This window comes from Erpetoichthys calabaricus, chromosome 1, assembly GCF_900747795.2.
Source record: "Erpetoichthys calabaricus chromosome 1, fErpCal1.3, whole genome shotgun sequence".
NCBI classification, from domain to species: domain Eukaryota; kingdom Metazoa; phylum Chordata; class Cladistia; order Polypteriformes; family Polypteridae; genus Erpetoichthys; species Erpetoichthys calabaricus.
In genome coordinates this window covers 188,682,868-188,702,041 of record NC_041394.2, presented here as the reverse complement: position 1 = coordinate 188,702,041, position 19,174 = coordinate 188,682,868, and the positions used below count along the sequence as shown (strand labels likewise).

Below are 19,174 nucleotides of genomic sequence, written 5' to 3'. Positions count from 1 at the left end.
TAATGTAATATTTAAACAGGTAAAATGTCAGTTTTTTTTTTAAATATAAGCACAAATGTACAGTAAATTACAGGTAGCATAAGCACAAGCATTGAATTGTTAAATCAAAGCTTATAAAGATATTATAGGCCATGTAATATAAGCTTCATTGCCAACGAAACTGTTTTGAGTGCTCATCTGACAATTGTAAGTAGTAAAAAAAAATTTAAGGGCTTAATGAACAAATAAATAAATCATGAAAATGAATAATGCACACCAAGCAGCAGTAAGCTGGCATGTAGAGTAGATGTAATATCTGATTGATATGGATGTACTGGACAGAATTACTTACCCAGTGAAACTGGCATGTAAAGGAACAGATAACACAGAATGTAAAAGGCAAAAAGTAGCCCCTACCACAACTACTCCATATCACATGTTATGTAGTACATGATTTCAGTTAGGTAAAACTATATATAAAATCACTAAGAAGTGTATTACAATGTTTTTCAAACATTGGGAGTAATTACCACACAGCTTATACAAGTCTTCACGAACAAAAAGAGTGGACTGCCCAAAGAAAATGGGAAAAGCCACAGGTGAAAAGATCCATCCATTTCACATGCTCTCCTCTACTGAAATGTTAGAAGCAGGATAAAAACAGCCTTCATGTCCCTCCCAACCCCGTGTTTGTATATCGGTTATGTGGTAAGCTGCATTACCAGTCATTTTATTTTCTTTTGAGTTTGCATTTTTGCTTGGCAGGTGAATTGAGCTTACCAAAGACATGATAAAGTCTGTCCTGAATGATTTACAGCTATGATGTTGTGTTGCTTCATCCCGTTTACTATTCTGTCTTGTCCTTGTGCATTTACCAAATTTTATGACTTGTCACGTTAAGAAACAGTAGTTTGCCACCTTAATGTTTAATATGTAACACTTCCCAAGTTGTGTGAGTCAATGATCAAACCTAAGTATATACAGGTGGAATCCCATTATAATGAAATTCACAGGACCATAAACTTATTTCGTTATAACCAAACTTTCGTTACAACAAATATGGGGAAAATACGTATAGTATTGTGACTGGGACTGCCGGCGACTCGCCATGTCTAACGGGAGTGGTGCAAGGACAGCTCCGTAACTGTTCTCCTGCATCTGGTAAACAGTAAACCAAGGGCAAAGCAATTGGTTGTCCTCCACAGGATTACGGTTACCATGTACCGTGCTTATCACACAATGTTTAACATTTAACACTTTTATCTGCTCTTCCTTACTAACTCAGCCACAGGGGATGCACAAACCAGTGTGTCTCTTCATGCCGGTCCCAAGTCCGGATAAATGGGGAGGGTTACGTCAGGAAGGGCATCCGGTGTAAAATTTTGCCAAATCAATATGCAGACAACAATTTTGGATGATCCGCTGTGGCAACCTCTAACGGGAGCAGCTGAAAGAAGAAGAAGATCATCTGCTCTTCCTTACTCTCTCCTGATCTGCTTCTCCAGACCGCGTCTACCACAGCAGTGATTTCAAGCTGTTGGTGTTCTTCTAATCTGAAAATGGGAGCTAAAGCAGGACGATCGCTCATGCCAAGGCTCCTAACAGCTCCTATTCTGAATGAAGTCTTGAGACTGTGCCTGCCTTCTCTATACAGCAATAAAGTACCTGTATTTTCCTTGAAAACCTGGACTCATCTTCGTTTCTCTCGTGCAACTCTGTGACCAAAGTTTGACAATACCTGTATAAAAAAGCAGCACTTCCTAAACTGCAAAAAATATTTTATTTGAAAATGATGTTAGTTGTATTTTTTAAATAGAAAAATAGTTGTGAACACAGAATGAAAATGAGACGATAAACAAGACCTGTATTTTTTTTTTTTACAGAAATACAGGTTTGTATACAGAATGAAAATGAGGTGTTAAATGTCATTTTTTTTAAAAAACAGAAATACAGGTGTGTGTGTATATATATATATATATATATAGAATGAAAGCATGACATTAGATGTATTTTTAATTTTTTTTTAATAGAAATACAGGTACAAACACAGGATAAAAATGAGACATTAGATGTAATTTTTAAATAGAAATACAGGTATGAATACAGACGAGTCATTTGATGAAGATGAAGGTGCGATTCTAAAATGCTTTCACAACGTCATTTGACTTTATTCCGGAATCAGCTTTTCCCAGGATTGTTAATTTTTTTTTTGTTAATCTCAAAGAAAACTTAGGAGCGCTATGAAACTTCAACAGTACAGTTGCTGCACACAACACAACTACCCATACGATGGAGCAATGACTCAGAATTCGACTGTTTGTATGATGTTGTGCCTACATGCTTGCCAAGACTGCCCGAGCCCTAAAATTTCGCAACAGAATATCTTCTCTCTTTGAGACTGCCTGTTGCATGGTTCCCGGGACACGGCGTGGAAAGTATAGGAGCAGTAGTAAGTATTTTTTGCATCGCATTATCATCACCGGTGAACATTTTTGGTTGAAAAAATATTCGTTATACTGAGATTTACATTTTGTGGAAACGAGATTCGTTTAACATGATGTTCTATGAACATTTGTCTGGGCCCACAAAAAGTATTAGTTTTTCTGAAAATTTTTTCATTTTGGTATTTGCTATAATGGGATTTAACCTGTATAGACTTAGAAAAGTAAAAAAAGTTCCAAAAAATTAGCTAATGCCTATACAATGTTTATCAAGTTTACCTTCAGTTACAGTGGTGTGAAAAACTATTTGCCCCCTTCCTGATTTCTTATTCTTTTGCATGTTTGTCACACAAAATGTTTCTGATCATCAAACACATTTAACCATTAGTCAAATATAACACAAGTAAACACAAAATGCAGTTTGTAAATGGTGATTTTTATTATTTAGGGAGAAAAAAAAAATCCAAACCTACATGGCCCTGTGTGAAAAAGTAATTGCCCCCTGAACCGAATAACTGGTTGGGCCACCCTTAGCAGCAATAACTGCAATCAAGCGTTTGCGATAACTTGCAATGAGTCTTTTACAGCACTCTGGAGGAATTTTGGCCCACTCATCTTTGCAAAATTGTTGTAATTCAGCTTTATTTGAGGGTTTTCTAGCATGAACCACCTTTTTAAGGTCATGCCATAGCATCTCAATTGGATTCAGGTCAGGACTTTGACTAGGCCACTCCAAAGTCTTCATTTTGTTTTTCTTCAGCCATTCAGAGGTGGATTTGCTGGTGTGTTTTGGGTCATTGTCCTGTTGCAGCACCCAAGATCGCTTCAGCTTGAGTTGACGAACAGATGGCCGGACATTCTCCTTCAGGATTTTTTGGTAGACAGTAGAATTCATGGTTCCATCTATCACAGCAAGCCTTCCAGGTCCTGAAGCAGCAAAACAACCCCAGACCATCACACTACCACCACCATATTTTACTGTTGGTATGATGTTCTTTTTCTGAAATGCTGTGTTCCTTTTACGCCAGATGTAACGGGACATTTGCCTTCCAAAAAGTTCAACTTTTGACTCATCAGTCCACAAGGTATTTTCCCAAAAGTCTTGGCAATCATTGAGATGTTTCTTAGCAAAATTGAGACGAGCCCTAATGTTCTTTTTGCTTAACAGTGGTTTGCGTCTTGGAAATCTGCCATGCAGGCCGTTTTTGCCCAGTCTCTTTCTTATGGTGGAGTCGTGAACACTGACCTTAATTGAGGCAAGTGAGGCCTGCAGTTCTTTAGACGTTGTCCTGGGGTCTTTTGTGACCTCTCGGATGAGTCATCTCTGCGCTCTTGGGGTAATTTTGGTCGGCCGGCCACTCCTGGGAAGGTTCACCACTGTTCCATGTTTTTGCCATTTGTGGATAATGGCTCTCACTGTGGTTCGCTGGAGTCCCAAAGCTTTAGAAATGGCTTTATAACCTTTACCAGACTGATAGATCTCAATTACTTCTGTTCTCATTTGTTCCTGAATTTCTTTGGATCTTGGCATGATGTCTAGCTTTTGAGGTGCTTTTGGTCTACTTCTCTGTGTCAGGCAGCTCCTATTTAAGTGATTTCTTGATTGAAACAGGTGTGGCAGTAATCAGGCCTGGGGGTGGCTACGGAAATTGAACTCAGGTGTGATACACCACAGTTAGGTTATTTTTTAACAAGGGGGCAATTACTTTTTCACACAGGGCCATGCAGGTTTGGATTTTTTTTCTCCCTAAATAATAAACACCATCATTTAAAAACTGCATTTTGTGTTTACTTGTGTTATATTTGACTAATGGTTAAATGGGTTTGATGATCAGAAACATTTTGTGTGACAAACATGCAAAAGAATAAGAAATCAGGAAGGGGGCAAATAGTTTTTCACACCACTGTATATGGTACCTTAGTAGCAAGCGTTCATTCACATCTTTAAGCACAGTATGTAGCTGCAATTGAGGATATGGCATTTCTTGGCATTTCATGAGCATCATGTGCCTTTGTAGGTTAAATAACTTATTTTACCACATGTTCTCTTAAATGTTAAGATTTTTTTTATAATTATGTTTAAAGTACTGGTTGATAACTTTTTCAAGACTGTTTTAACTTGAGCGGTCAAAAGATAAGATATACTGTCACCTTGTGCTCCTCTTTGACCGGAGGACCATTACAAATGAATTAAATCATAAAAAAAAAATCTGTAAAATATACACATGTAAATGTATTATGATCTGTGATTTGCATGGTAATGAATCAAAGAGTTTTGTTGTTCCTTACATAAAGCAGTCAAAGAGAGGGAGAGAAATCCATGTTTACTGAATAGCTGACACAAATACCAGCAAGGCAGGTAATACATACAACAGAAATTCAAAAATACATAGTGGAGATCTAAAACAGAAATGGTTGGAAACAATGGCATGGCTGTTCAATAAACTGTTAAAAAAAGTTTAATATGGTAATATTTCATATTATTATTGTGAGAAAACATACTAGGTTTTGGACTCTGTATAAAAACATGTACAGTATACATCTGTCTATATGATGCTGATCTTAAATCTATATGGTGTTTTAATAACATATGGAGATATAGAGATATGTTGAATATTGCACTATAGTTCAGAATATTCACAATATCAATTTAAGTCAATATCGCTCAGCCCTAAGTACATGTGGCATAAGAAAAAATATTTGAGTAAATGTGTGCTGCTGGAGCTGGCAGAGGTTCTGAATCATGTACAGTCACAACAGTTTGGGAGCAGATGCATCAACAAATTAGATAATTTCATATCACAATGACAGCTATGCTTCTATAACTTCTGTGCAGAGCATCATTTTATACGAGCCATGACAAAACAAAATCATTAATGAAACAGAATTGTATAGATAAAGAAAGAAAAATATACATCCTGAAATTATGGTAAGGCTTAAAACAAACTGCCGACAACTGTACCTGTGGAAAATGTTAAAGCCCCACCCTCAACAGCAACTGTGAACAGACACGCTAACTATAAATGTATTCTTACATCAAGAAAAACAGCATACCAAAAATCTGTGATAAATTTTATTACTATGCTTTTACTTTAGTTGTTACAAAAGAATGACAGAAACCATGTTTTCTTAAATAAAACCCTTTACTTGTTCAGAGTGGATGAATTCAGTAAGTTTTCAGGCTTTTATTTCGACAATTGTCCAGTGAAACTTGAGGTTCATTTTAAAAACCACGTGGCAAATTAATATATACCATGATTGTGTAGAAATAACTTTGACGTAAAAAAAATCTCAAAATTATCCATTAGGAGTCTGAAACTATTTTTCTAACTCACACTAACTCAATGTCTAGTGTATCCCATGATGTGAGTGCAGATGCTGCATTTTGTTCCTGAGTTTCTGTTGTAGTTCCACCAATCTTGCAATCTAATGTAATGAGTTTTATGAATATAAACAGAACGGAATTTGTAAAAAGAGAAAGTCATCATTAAAAGAATATGGCAACAACTAGAAAGTTACCTTTTTTGTTTTTTTTTTTCTTTTGCATCGCCTTATAATATAGTTTTAAAATCACAAGTGACTCAAGTATCATCGTACCACCTTTGAAAGTTATATTTTAGTGTAGTGCAGACACATGTCACACTACTGAAAATGCCTTGGCATGCTTCTTCCTGGTTTATACCAGTAGCATATGGAATTAAGATATACTTTCATACAGGTACTCTCAAGTTCCTCCATTGTTATGTACACTTTTCTGCACCGGTCGTCTAGGTCTAACCAAACAGAATTTGAAATCACTAAATGCTAAAGTAAATCTACCAAAAAACGCATGTCGGACAACACTGACTCTCTGCCCCATCTACATTTTGCATTCCATACCTAGGTCCACTGAACCAACAAATGAATTTGTAAAAAGGTTATTTTCATTACATTAAGAAAAAAAATAGTAACATCCTTTAAAGGCTGACCTTTTGACTTTCAAGCTTTTTAGGCCTTTTGTTTACATACTGATGGACTCATGAAAGTTAATTGTGAAGCACAACCTATAAAGGACAGTACAGAAATAAACTTTATCTAAATAGCTGAACTACTTGAACATGGCATAACTAGTTACACAAAAACACTTACCACCCGGTGGAACTGTATCCTTAAACATCTCATAAAACTGAGTGAGATACATGACCATAGACAGCTTATCAGGTTCACCAACAGAAGCCATCTCCTTCCCTGTCATAATAGGTGAGATTCCAAACTCCCTTTCTGCTAAATCAAAGGCCAGCTGATTATTGTTCTCCATATTATGCTCCTCCAGGGAGTCAAAGTCACTGAGAAAAAAGAAACAAAAATTTATAATTCGAAGGAGCCCTATTTCAAGAACACAACCACCTCAAAGAGGATATACACACTATTAATATTTTCTAAGAAGCTCCCATTTTCAATGCCACTACCCGAAAAGAACCTTTGTAAAGGAGGAAGTATAACAAATTATGAGATGAGTACAATCTTCGGCACAAAAAAAGATTACATGTTTTTAAATTCCTAAGAAGAAAGACAGTAAAAAGCTGAAGAATACTGTAAGCAGAATGTGTAGCAGAGTGCTTTATTAATTATGTGTTGCTGACATTCATATATATTATGTTATTGTTATTTAAATACAATACATGTTTTATGCTATTTACATACAGTATATGTTATCATATCATGGGCGGGAACAGATGGCTGCTCAGACAATAAATTTATATAACTACCAAATGATGACCACTGAAAGAGACGTAATGCTTAAGCAAACAATCTCTTACAGAAAACCAAATTCTGGTTATGGACTTTGTTTCTATGTTTCTTCCTAAGAGACTGCTTTTTCTCTATTAACACACTGGAGGATAAAATAATTTGTGTATCAAATACCACTATGTATTTGAGTGTTTTCTTATTGTGTGCTTTATAGAAGAATCTACTAAATCTCTGCTGTTCTCAAAAAAATAAAAGCACTGTTCCTTGTGTATTTGGCTTGTACTCCTGAACACTACAAATATGGACTCTTATGCAAACAAGAACAAAAGAAAGATGACTATTTCACTACTTTTGTGAACACAACAAAATAAGTAACAAAAATTTAACAACAAACTGAATGCTTTCATTATGTGAACATGTAAAGTTCTTTGACCCTTCAACTAGTACGGTGATTCATAGCAGCTTAATTTTAATTTGCTTTTACAATGCCTAACTGTAGTAAATAAACTGATTCATTACTCTTTTGCTGATCAACAGTTCATTTTGAAATCTTTCACATTAGATGGGAACTTTACTTCTTCTGTGCACTTAAAACAACAAACTAAAATAAATTTCCTTTCCGAGTTTCAAATTTCTGAAACTTGCAGCACTGGTGGGCTTAAACAGTATTTTCAGCTTCTTTCATTAAATAAATGACCACCTGGTTTTTAAACCGCAAGCCCAGTTAATAACGTTTTTTGAAGTTTTGAATCGCATGTCTTTGCATTACTTTGTACAATTAACATTACCAGACTATGCAGAAATCCCAAGCAGAAAAGGCTACTTACATGAGGTCTGGACGGTAACGGTGTATGATTGCACATAATGCAAGTCCACTTTTCCAGGACATTGTAAGATCAGTTACATTCACACTCCTGTATCCCTCTGTTTGTCGTTGGCACCAGTTTAACAGTTTGCTGGAACGAGCTACAGATTCTGAAAAAGTTAAATGAAGGAGTGTAAAAATAAAAGTAATACTTAAAATGTTACAATTACTAGATATGCATGGAATATAGATAACACTGCAAGAGTGCAGAGCTGTGCACTGTTCTTAAGAACCAACAAAGAAATTTTGTAGACATAGATTTGACAAATGAATTACTCACCCAAATATTATAGTTTTCAACAGTAACTGTTGATTCAGCTTTTGACTTAAAAATCCTCATAAAATATAAGGTTTACCTCCTCTACACTAACATTTCAAAGCAGGAACTAAACTGTCTAAACATTTTGATAAATCAAACAACTTAAAAACCTGTAATATTCCATTTAAATCTATGCATCTTTTCCCTCAGCTTAACTGCGGGGAAAAAAAAAACACTATTTAAAAATGCTAAAAATAATTTAAGTGGTACCTCTAAATTAAAATGTGGTAATAGAAACAGTTTACATTTTGGGAATGTGTGTTCCACTGCTTTATTCTTTACAGATGCCAGAACATTAAAGTTTAAACTGATCTATTTCAATCTTTTTACATATTCTTTAACGTAACTATAATTTTAGCTTTTTACCACCCACAGGCTGTTGATTATAACCTATCAATGCTACTGCACAATAGTTATTATACTCTACTATACACAAAGTAATTTTGTCAAAAAATTCAAAACAATCATAAAATAAAGTATATAATATTAAACACAATAAAAAAAGAAAAACACAAGGTACCACAATTTAGCTACAAATTTCCTCAAAACAATCCGACAGCTAACATTACCAAATTATACCAGCAGCTTTTAGAAAGCACACAACTGACTTTTATTTGTAATATTTTATTGTTTACTAGCCTAGTTGGAGATGGATAGCACGTTTTAGGCTGCTATGTTCCTTACTTTCATATTTCTGCAATAAAACTGTGGGGTAGCTACCCATGTAAATATTTTCATGTCCATTGCAAAAAAACAAAGCACATCTGAAGAGACATATTCTTTAAACTACTAATGCAGTTGAGTATATAATTTATGATGCTATTATATATTTCTTTTTCTTTTAATATTTCTGGCCACTACAGAATGCAACATTTTACCACTACAAGTTTTTGACCTAAGTATTATTGAGACTAATATAACTATCTATTTTTTCATTACTCTGGGAAAACTGTGTGTAGGGAAGAAAGGTACAAAATTATTTCTTATCTCAAACATTCTAAGTGGGCTTTTTCATCAATATTCTATGCCAGGCCTAGACCATTTCTACAAACATTATTATACAATTTAACACCCAGTATTGGTACATGTCTGATACACTCTTGTATCTTATTTTAGAGATGTCACAACCTGAATAACCAATTGAAATTTAAGGCAGCATCCGAGATGTTGCTAAACACATCTCTACCTGAATCATTAAAGTTGCTTATGAATACCACCATCATAGGTCTGCACACCAACAATGGCAAAATGGCCTACAGAGAAGAGATCTACCTGCTAACAATAGCAGCAGGGTTAATGTTAGCAAAGAACTGGTTATAGACTATAGGATGCAGAAATGGGACCAGAATCTTATCTACACTGGAAGGGATGCTCTGGAGAAGGGTGAGTCACTTTAAAACTCTAAGTTACTGTAACTCCAAAATATGGGATAAAACACTTTTCATATATTGTTAACAAAGCTCACGCATGACCCTACATCCCCAGACATTTCAGGAAACTGTAGATTTTCCCATCTCTAAATACTAACATCTATAGGAGTACAGTAGAGTATATCCTGTACAATATATAAACAAATAAAATGAACACTCAAAAATACATCATTTTCTGTATACCTATGTACAGTTTACAGATGACACTCTAGATTTCACAAAATTGAATCTCAAGTTTATATTTCCAAGCAGCTTACAGTATAAAGCTATGCAACATGCAGAAATAAATATATTAAATACATACATAGTAATAAACACACACCACAATTCCAATTTGGACAACCTACATAGAGAATATAAATTTTAAGGTTGATGCAGATGTGAGTGTGTATGTTTATAATTGTGTTACTGCAATGTTAGCACTACCTTTTGACATGAACACACATGTGCCACTTCCTCCACCTGCTCAGCATTACTATAAATAAATTTGGGGTTTATTTAGCTTTGCTAGTTTTTACACATGGCCAAGCATGCTGTATATCACTTTGTCTAGAGCAAACGCAAGAGCAAAATTCAAAGATCATGATACAAAAAAACAAGGATAACTAGTCCCCAGTGAAGGCATACCTACTCAAAGTAATGTGTATAAGGAATCAACTTCTGCTTAAACGTATTAATTCAATAAAGAGTTATAGTACATCCGGAAAGTATTCACAGTGCATCACTTTTTCCACATTTTGTTATGTTACAGCCTTATTCCAAAATGGATTAAATTAATTTTTTTCCTCAGAATTTTACACAACACCCCATAATGACGTGAAAAAAGTTTACTTGAGATTTTTGCAAATTTATTGCAAATTTATGTGCTGTGAATACTTTCCGGATGCACTGTATATAGATAGACGGCGCATTCACTGTGTTTCCCAGTCAACACGATATGTCAGCACGTCAGCCTTATTGCGAGTGGCAAAAGTGCCATTTAAACTAATACAGGCAGACGTGGAAACCGGGTTTTCTGATGAAAAAACAATAACGTTTAAAACAGTATCGTTTACATACTGTTTTTTGGCGAATTGCTTTAAATGCAATTATTTATATCCATTTATACACTAATAACGGCAATTATTACATAATAATAATTATAATTATTATTATTAAATAATTCCTCCCATATAAGTAACATTTCGGGGACTGCATTCTTCTATCTTCGAAACATTTCCAGACTTTGTCCTGTTCTTACGCAACACAGTACTGAAGTACTGGGTAATGCCCGAGTCACCTCACGTATAGATTACTGTAACGCTACTCTATCTGGCATGCCACAAAAACTCATCCATCGCTTACAACTTCTTCAAAATTCTGCTGCCAGGATAGTAACCTGCTGTTCTAAATCCACTGAACATACAGTATTACACCTATTCTCTCTCAACTTCACTGGCTCCCTGTTAATAACAGAATACAATACTAAATACCGCTCTTAACATTTAAAGCTCTCCACAACCTCACTGATCTCCTACAGACTTATTACGTCTCGCTCACTCAGATCCTGTAATTTGAGAGTATTCAGTCTGGCAATATGGTGCAGCCTTAGTTTGTGGAAGACAGACACAACTAAAGACATGAGCATAAAATGATGGTTGTCAATTTCAAACTGTGTTTCCTCAATGTGCTCCTTGAGAAAAAACATCATCAAGTTTGAGAAATGTTAACAGCTAACAACAATCTACATAGTTAAGTGACTAAATATGTTTAGCCAAAACGTTGTTTGGAGGCTCACTTGAGCACATAAATACATAGCTTTGCTAGCTTAGCTAAAGTAAAGATTATAAAAAGGGATTTTCCAATGGCCAAATATAACCAAAACAATTGTTCAGCCTTACCTATGAAATGAAATCCCCCGGGATCTGGTTTGGAGCGTACAGCGGTTTGTACAATTCCAAGCAGCACATTACTTCACTCCACAGTAGTGCCACTCACAATATGGCGGCGACGTTGACGTATGATTCTGCTGGTCATGAGGTGTCGTTATTCTATGTCTATGTTTAAATATGTCACTATGGCAACTTGCTGGCATGCACGCTTTACCTCAAGTTTAGTTTACAGGTTGTGTTGTGTTGTTTGGGCGCCACTTACTGACTCTGGGAAGCCGCTGGGTTTGACTCTGGGGCGTTGAGGCGCTTTGCGAGTGCGCGTGTGCTTTTGGCACAGGTTGCGTCTGGCATCCGTGCATATATACAACCTTCATAAACATTACTAAACGAAGGTTTTATATACGGAGGTGTGTGTGTTCGGGCAGCGGTTGTATTGTGACCTGAAGTTTAGTTTACAGGTTGTGTTGTGTTGTTTGGGCACCACCTACTGAGTCTGGGAAGCTGCTGTGTTTGACTCTGGGGCGCTGAGGCGCAGTGCGTGTGCGCTTCGGTGTGTCTGGCATTCGTGCATATATACAACCTTCGTTTAGTAATATAGATATATATATATATATATATATATATATATATATATATATATATATATATATATATACAGTATATATAAATATTTATATATATGAAGTCTAGTAAAATGAACAATTTTTCAGTCTCTCCTTTTGTTTAGTTTTCAGCAACTCCACAGTCTCACCTTACTACGCCTTTCCAAAGGATTCCAACAACATATTTGACAAGTCAATGAAAAAAGAAGGGAAATAAAGGAAATACTAGAATATTTAGAGAGTTTTCTTGATAATCAAACATTTTGTGAGATGCTTTACTTGATAATTTTCTTCAAATCTTGTTTGAAGTTGTTTTAAATTTGTAACAGCACATAGTTTACAATGAAATAATAATATATAAACAACAATAGTAATTTGCCATGCATGTAGGGGATCTGCAAAACTAACACCAGCCATACTGTATTACAAAAATCAACCTTCACTTTTGCAATATGTGTTTCAAAACAAAGTGGAACTAGTTATCGTATGGTAAAAATCAGAAGAAACCTAATTCATTTTCAAAACTATACTTCAAATGGTCAACTATTTAAGAAGCAGAAAAACTAACTGCAGTGATATAGCAAATGCAAGTGTCATGTCCAGACACAGATTAATGGACAGGTTAGCCTAGGTTGCAGCCAAGGGGCCCAACATGTGCAGAGGCCTGGGATTGGCCAAACTATTTTTTAATTATTTTTTTAAATTTACTTAAAAGAAAACCACCTCCCTAACGCCCATTGGCCAATAAAAAACATTTTAAAATTTAAACAGCTTATTGGGTAGACATGACCCAGTTGATTTTATACCACACCACTGTGTTATTCTGAGTAACTGGACAGCATATCGACAAAATGCCCAAAAGAAAATATGATAGCGGAGCATATAAACGAAAAGCACAATGACTGAAAGAACAGCGTAACCAAGAACTGCTAAAGAAAATCCCTAGATTGACTGGATATTTTAAGGCTGCCAAATCTTCATCCAGTCAACAACAAACTGCTGATCCACAGCAGGACTGCCAGCTATCATCTAATGCTGACACTGAAGCAACTGCCACTGGACCCTTAGCTGTAGCCACAGCTAGCTGTAGCTTTGACTAAGACATCGGCCAAGGTTACAGTGATCTTGCCTTACAACCACCTCACTCAGATAAAGAGCCTGAGACAGAGGGACCGACAGTTCCACCACCTGAAACACAACTAGATCCACATCCCTGACGGCTTTATCAAATACACTGAAATTAACAGCATATTGTTTATTAGTTTAAGGCATCCGATTGTAATTAACCTGTAACAATATAACGGTCCACAGAATGGCCAAACTATTCCAAATACCATAGCTGCTTTAGCGTTGTTACTCTCACTGCACCTTCTTCTTCTTCTTTCAGCTGTTCCTGTTAAGGGGTTTGCCACAGCGGATCATCTGTTTCCATATTATTCACACTGCACCACTCAGCATATTTATATCACTGTATCTGAGTGTGGAATCACAGCTCTACAGCAGCTGATTGGAAAGGGAATTATCGGTATACAGCATCTAGCACACGCTGCCTCAGCCATGCTGTCTATTTGAACTGCTCCCATACGGCAAACGCTTCAGAGCCTTTCCTGTACTGACCTCGCGGTTCAGAAACCGCTTTATCCCAAGAACTATAAACGCAATTAATCAATCCATCAAGTGCTCCTTGTAGAACTGTTTGTACTTACAGTAAAAGAACAATTACCTCACTGTAAACTTGCTATACAGTTATAATATTGCAAAACCTGAGCCACTTTAGCGCGTATTTACATATGATGACGATATCATTTTAAGATGAAATGCAGCAAAATATGTTTATTACATTATACAAATAAAATGTTAACATCATTTAAATAATCTATATTGTTAATAATTAAACATGTGAGGACATGGTGTAGCAGCACTAGCAAGGAGCTGGCGCACCGTTCAGGGATTGTTCCTGCCTCGCACTGTATTCTTGCTGGGGCTGGCGCGACACTGGAAGGATATAATAATTAAACATGCACTACGAATATATTTCAATGTTCCTTAAAAGTTTTGAAGAATCGGCGTTCTAAGCTTACAAATGGCTTAATGTCTATTACAGAACTGATTGTGTGGTGATTGGGTACTTGGAGAAAGAAAAGGAAGGACAGGAATTGGAGGTTAGTACGTTTGAAAGAGACAGTACTGCTGCAAAAAATTATTTTATCAAAGGTCGCGCACGGCGCAGCAAGCATCTTGCATGAGGCAGGAACAATCTCTTGACGGGGTGCCAGCTCGTCAATATCACTGCACCACTGTGTTCCCATGTTTAATAACATGCTTTAAACTCCTATCATCATGAAAATGATATCAAGTTTTTAAATTATTATTATTATTCAGAGAGTTGTAATATCACGAATGTAATGGATTCTGTGTCTTGTCAGAGGAAGAGAAAGCCCGTTTAAGAAGCACATAGTAATTCACACACATAGAGCACATAGAAGAACATATACAAAACAAAGCATTTAATGTGATACTTTAGTTACAATGGTATTTGAGAAACTAGTAAATTAAACGATTTTAAGATGAAGTTTATGATGTTCTACTTTAATTATGAAATAAATTATGTGATTAAAGTGGAAATTTTGAGTTTTTTTCCCCACTGTGTCCCTATTTTTTTTTTCTTTTCTCTGTACCCTAATAAGCTTTCGTATGACACTCAGACGGTGGGCTACGACTCGCCTTTTCACAACTTCTTTTTTATTTCGGGCACCGTGCGACTTTGTGAACTTCAGCTTTTGAGTTTCTCCGACACTATGTCACTCGATCAACTTCCTTTTGTTGTTTATACCAATGTTTATACCAACCACTGAGCTTAAGGGCTATTTATATTGATTTGCACATTCAAAGAGGCGTAATTCTGGGAGGAGTTGGGGAGTTTTCAGCAGGTGCGTGCACGTGTGTTACTTTTCACGCTGACTGGGATTTATGGAGTGGAAGAACGTGGAAGTTGGCATACGCACAGATTTATGCATCTGGAATTTTTTGTGTGTACACACATTTCCACTTTTGTCTGTACGCCATGTTTTAGTATGAATTCTACGCACAGCGTTATGCATGAGGCCCCAGATTTTACACACACAGACCAGCTCACATTCATTATGCGCTATGTGTCACCTGACGGCTGCATCGCAGAGTGTTTTGCCAAGTTTCTACCAAGTCATTCGGGAGAGTCACTGTGCCAGTCTGTTCTTGGTGTTTTAGAAGACATGGGCATTAATATAGGTGACTGCAGAGGCCAGTGTTATAATAACACAGGCAACATATCAGGAGTTTACAGTGGCCTGCAAGCACGCCTCAAACAGATCAACCCTTTGGTCGAGTGGGTACTGTGCGCTGCACACATGCTCAATTTAGTGGGACTTAACAGTATTATTGCTGTCTTGAGAAGAAGGAATTTTTTAATTTCATCCAGACACTTTTTAATTTTTCTTCCAAGTCCACATCCCAATGGCAGACAATTACAGTGGGTTTAGAGCCTAATGACAACCACAGGATAAAGACTTTGAAAGGCCTTTCAGACACTAGATGGTCAGCACACGCACTAGCAATAAAAGCACTGCATCAAAACTATGCCAGAATTCAAGAGTCACTGCAAAAGTTTGCGGATGACCCGAACCAAAACCTTACTGCTAGGGATGAAGCCAGGACACTCTACGTGAAGATGGAAAAACTAGAGATTTCCTTTTTGTGTAACATGTGGCACCGCATACTGCAACGCTTTTAAAAGACTAGCACTGCTCTGCAGGCAGTTGATTTGGATTTATGCAACACTGTTAATCTCATCAGCTCATTGAGGAATTATGTAGCCGACCTGCAAGATGATTCTGATAATTTTAAGAGTGATGCAAACAACATGTCACCAGCACTTCAAAGTGGACACAGAGAGGCACAGAAAAAGGAAAAAACAAGCAGATGAATCCACTGAATCTGACTGTGAGCAGTCAGGCTGAGACAAGTTCAAAACAACAGTTTTTATCGCCGTCATAGACCAACTCATTGCCAAACTGGATCGGAGGTATCACTCCTACAATAACATTGAGCAGACGTTTGGATTCTTTAACAATATTCCTTCCATCTCTATAGAAGATCTTCGAACTGGAGCAGCTAATCTTCAGAAGAAATATGCGAGTGATCTGGAGGAAGATTTTGTGGATGAAATTGGACAATTCAGAGAATTTATTAAAGAAAACAAGGACATCTCAGCAAGGTCGCTGCTGCAAATTATACGAGGAAGAAAATTATAGTCAATATGTCCAAATGTTGATATAGCACTCTGGATATTTGTGACTTCACCTGTATTGAATGCTAGCAGGGAGCACTCATTTTCAAAACTGGGAATAGTTTAAAACAGACTGAGATCCACAATGGGCCAAAACAGACTGAATCACCTATCTCTGGATTTTACCAGCCTCATCAAGGACTTCTCTGTCAGGAAAACAAGGAAGAAAATCTTCTAAAGGTAGGAAAATGTATATTTGCCATATGATTTTGCTGCTGTTGTGATATTCCTTTGTGTTACTGTATTGTATTTTTATAGGTCTTATTTGTGTTACTTGATATGTGTGATTTTGCCTCAGTAATATAGTGTGTCCTGTACTATACTGTACTATATTGCACTTGTTAGTTTAGAAAGCTAAAAGCAGTTATTAACTTGAAAATCCACTGTTTATCTGTGCACCTGTTGGTTTAGAAAGTGTGGTACGCGGCTGGGGGTCAGACCCGGCCGGGACGCCTGGAAGGACAGGGTCGTGGCATATTTATCCTCCGGGCCACGAGGGGGCAACCGCCCTGGAGTAGAAGAGGCCCACGGAAGGGGAGCAGGGAGGCTCAAGACCGTTGGGGCCTCTGGTCTCCACCAGGGGACACCCCAAGCCTCATGGAACCCAGGACTTATTCACTTCCGCCACACCCATGGAGGACGATCCTTCCAGGGTCACCCGGAGTGCGTCCGGGTGCTCTCCTGATGCTTCCGCCACACCAAGACATGACGTCAGGTAGAACACCTGGAGCTCATCCGGGTGAGGATAAAGGGGGCTGCCTCCCTCCTGTCAGAGAGCTGGATTCGGGAGCAGGATGAAGCTCCTGGAGAGAGGAGACAGGTGGCCCAGGGACGAGGAGAGAGAAGGCCCAGGAGAAAGGGGCTGAAGGCACATTGTTGTTGTGCGGGACTGAGTTTGTGTTGTGTGGAGAAGAAAATAAAAGCATGGATTTGATAATGATGTGGTCTCTGACTGATGGTGTCCGGGCAAATACCACAATGGCGCCCAACGTGGGGCTGCCTGCCTGTTCCAAGGCAAGGAACCCCTATTACAAATATTTTGTGAGCTGCCTGGCACCTCAGTCCACCACACACACGCGCGCCGCATGGAAGCGGCCCGCACACGCACGGCTCACGGATCACCCAGGGGCCGCGTGAGGTTCGCCAAAGCACTGTCTCCCACCCGATGGGGAAGAGAGCCGACAGAAGAGACCCGAGCGCTGCGGACTTACCGGTGATCATTGTTCCCGTGAGGTTCGGAGTCGGCACAGCCATGGATAAGGCCGGCAGGCTGCATAGTATTCCGAAAGAAGGGATCCAGGAGGTAAGTCCCCGGCTCGGCGACAGTCGACTCGCGAGGGTCGGCTAGGCCAAGGCCGGCGTTTGTATTACAGCTGGGGGCTGCCTGGGTCCGTCTCGCCGGCCAGGCTGTGTCGATCTGCACAGCGAGGCCGGGACAGCGACGCTGGAGGGAAAGGAAGGGCCGCAGCATCTCGAGAGGCCACGGCAGAGGAGCGGTAGCGGGTCTCGTCAGCCCCTCAGGAGAGGGCAGCAGATAGCGGCGGACCGGAAGTCCATCCCCATGACAGGCAAGGGATTGGACGGCGTGTCTTGCGTGCCCGCCAATGACTGGATAGAGGTGGGACGAAGGAACGTCCATCTCGAGCAAGGGGAGGGCCAGAGAAAACCCGGAAGAGAGCTCCAGGGAGCGCAGCCGGCAATTAGGACTGATCAACCGGTAAGTCCTTCGCCGGCTAACGTTCCCTTTGTGCCTGTGACTCGGCGTGAGCCGGAGGATTCCCTTCGGACCGTCGAGTCCATGTTACAGGTGATGCACGGCTTTCGTGACTATTTAGTCGAGCTCAAGAGGACGGTGATCACGTCACGTCGGGGGGCGGAAGAACGCGGTGCCAGATTCTCTGGCCGGAGGTTCGTGGCGACGCAAGTAAGTGGGACTTGCGTCGTAAATATAAAAGGAAAGGCGAGCGAATGTTTCCCGGTATCATGCGGTTCCGGTGAACGAGTAGCCGCTGGTCCGACAGTGGAGGCGAGGAGAAGGGCTGATCGCCTGGAAGGGGTGGTGCCTAGATGCCGGCTGATAAGTGCTGTGGGTCCGAGTGCACCACCGCTAGTGCCAGCATCAGCCGTAAGTCGATCCACACGGGTGCAGACGGCGAGGGGTCTCTTCCTTTCCCGTAGGGAGACTCAAACTGTCAGGGCACCCCAGAAGAAAGGAGGGAACCTGAGGAATGAAGCCGAGTTAGTCCACAGAATGAGACGTGAGCCCGTGAGCTCACGTACGGAGACAGACAGGTCTCTGCGGGTGCAGAGGGAAGCCCCAAAGCCAGCGGGGACCTCTGATGTGCAAGGGGTCCCAACCAAAGGGGCATGGAACCCGCGGAGAGGGTGCAAAAAAGGCAAGTCGCGGGGTGCCGGTCGGCAGGGGGAGCGCAGCCAGTGCGCAGCACAGAGGGATGCCAGGGGATCGCGTCCAGGCAGCGTCTCTGCCCCCCTTTTCCTTCTATATTACAGAACCGGGCCCTGGACGAGCCGGAGGACCCACTTCGTTGGGAACCTGCCCTTGCGGGACGGGCCGCTCAGCCCGACAAGTCTTCGCTGGTGAGGGGGCAATG

The 19,174-nt window shown here is 39.3% G+C and overlaps 1 protein-coding gene across 10 annotated transcripts in view; it reads right to left on the bottom strand.

Moving 5' to 3' along the window:
• Window positions 1-19,174, bottom strand: part of mical3a (microtubule associated monooxygenase, calponin and LIM domain containing 3a) — a 431,263-nt gene that overhangs the window by 164,832 nt on the left and 247,257 nt on the right. For all 10 annotated transcript variants that reach the window (XM_051922884.1, XM_051922886.1, XM_051922891.1 and 7 more), the window contains exons 14-15: window positions 7,979-8,126; window positions 6,549-6,745 (exon numbers count right to left, since the gene is read on the bottom strand). In XM_051922884.1, the coding sequence (XP_051778844.1) occupies window positions 6,549-6,745; window positions 7,979-8,126 (345 nt within the window). The remainder of the gene's footprint in view (window positions 1-6,548; window positions 6,746-7,978; window positions 8,127-19,174) is intronic.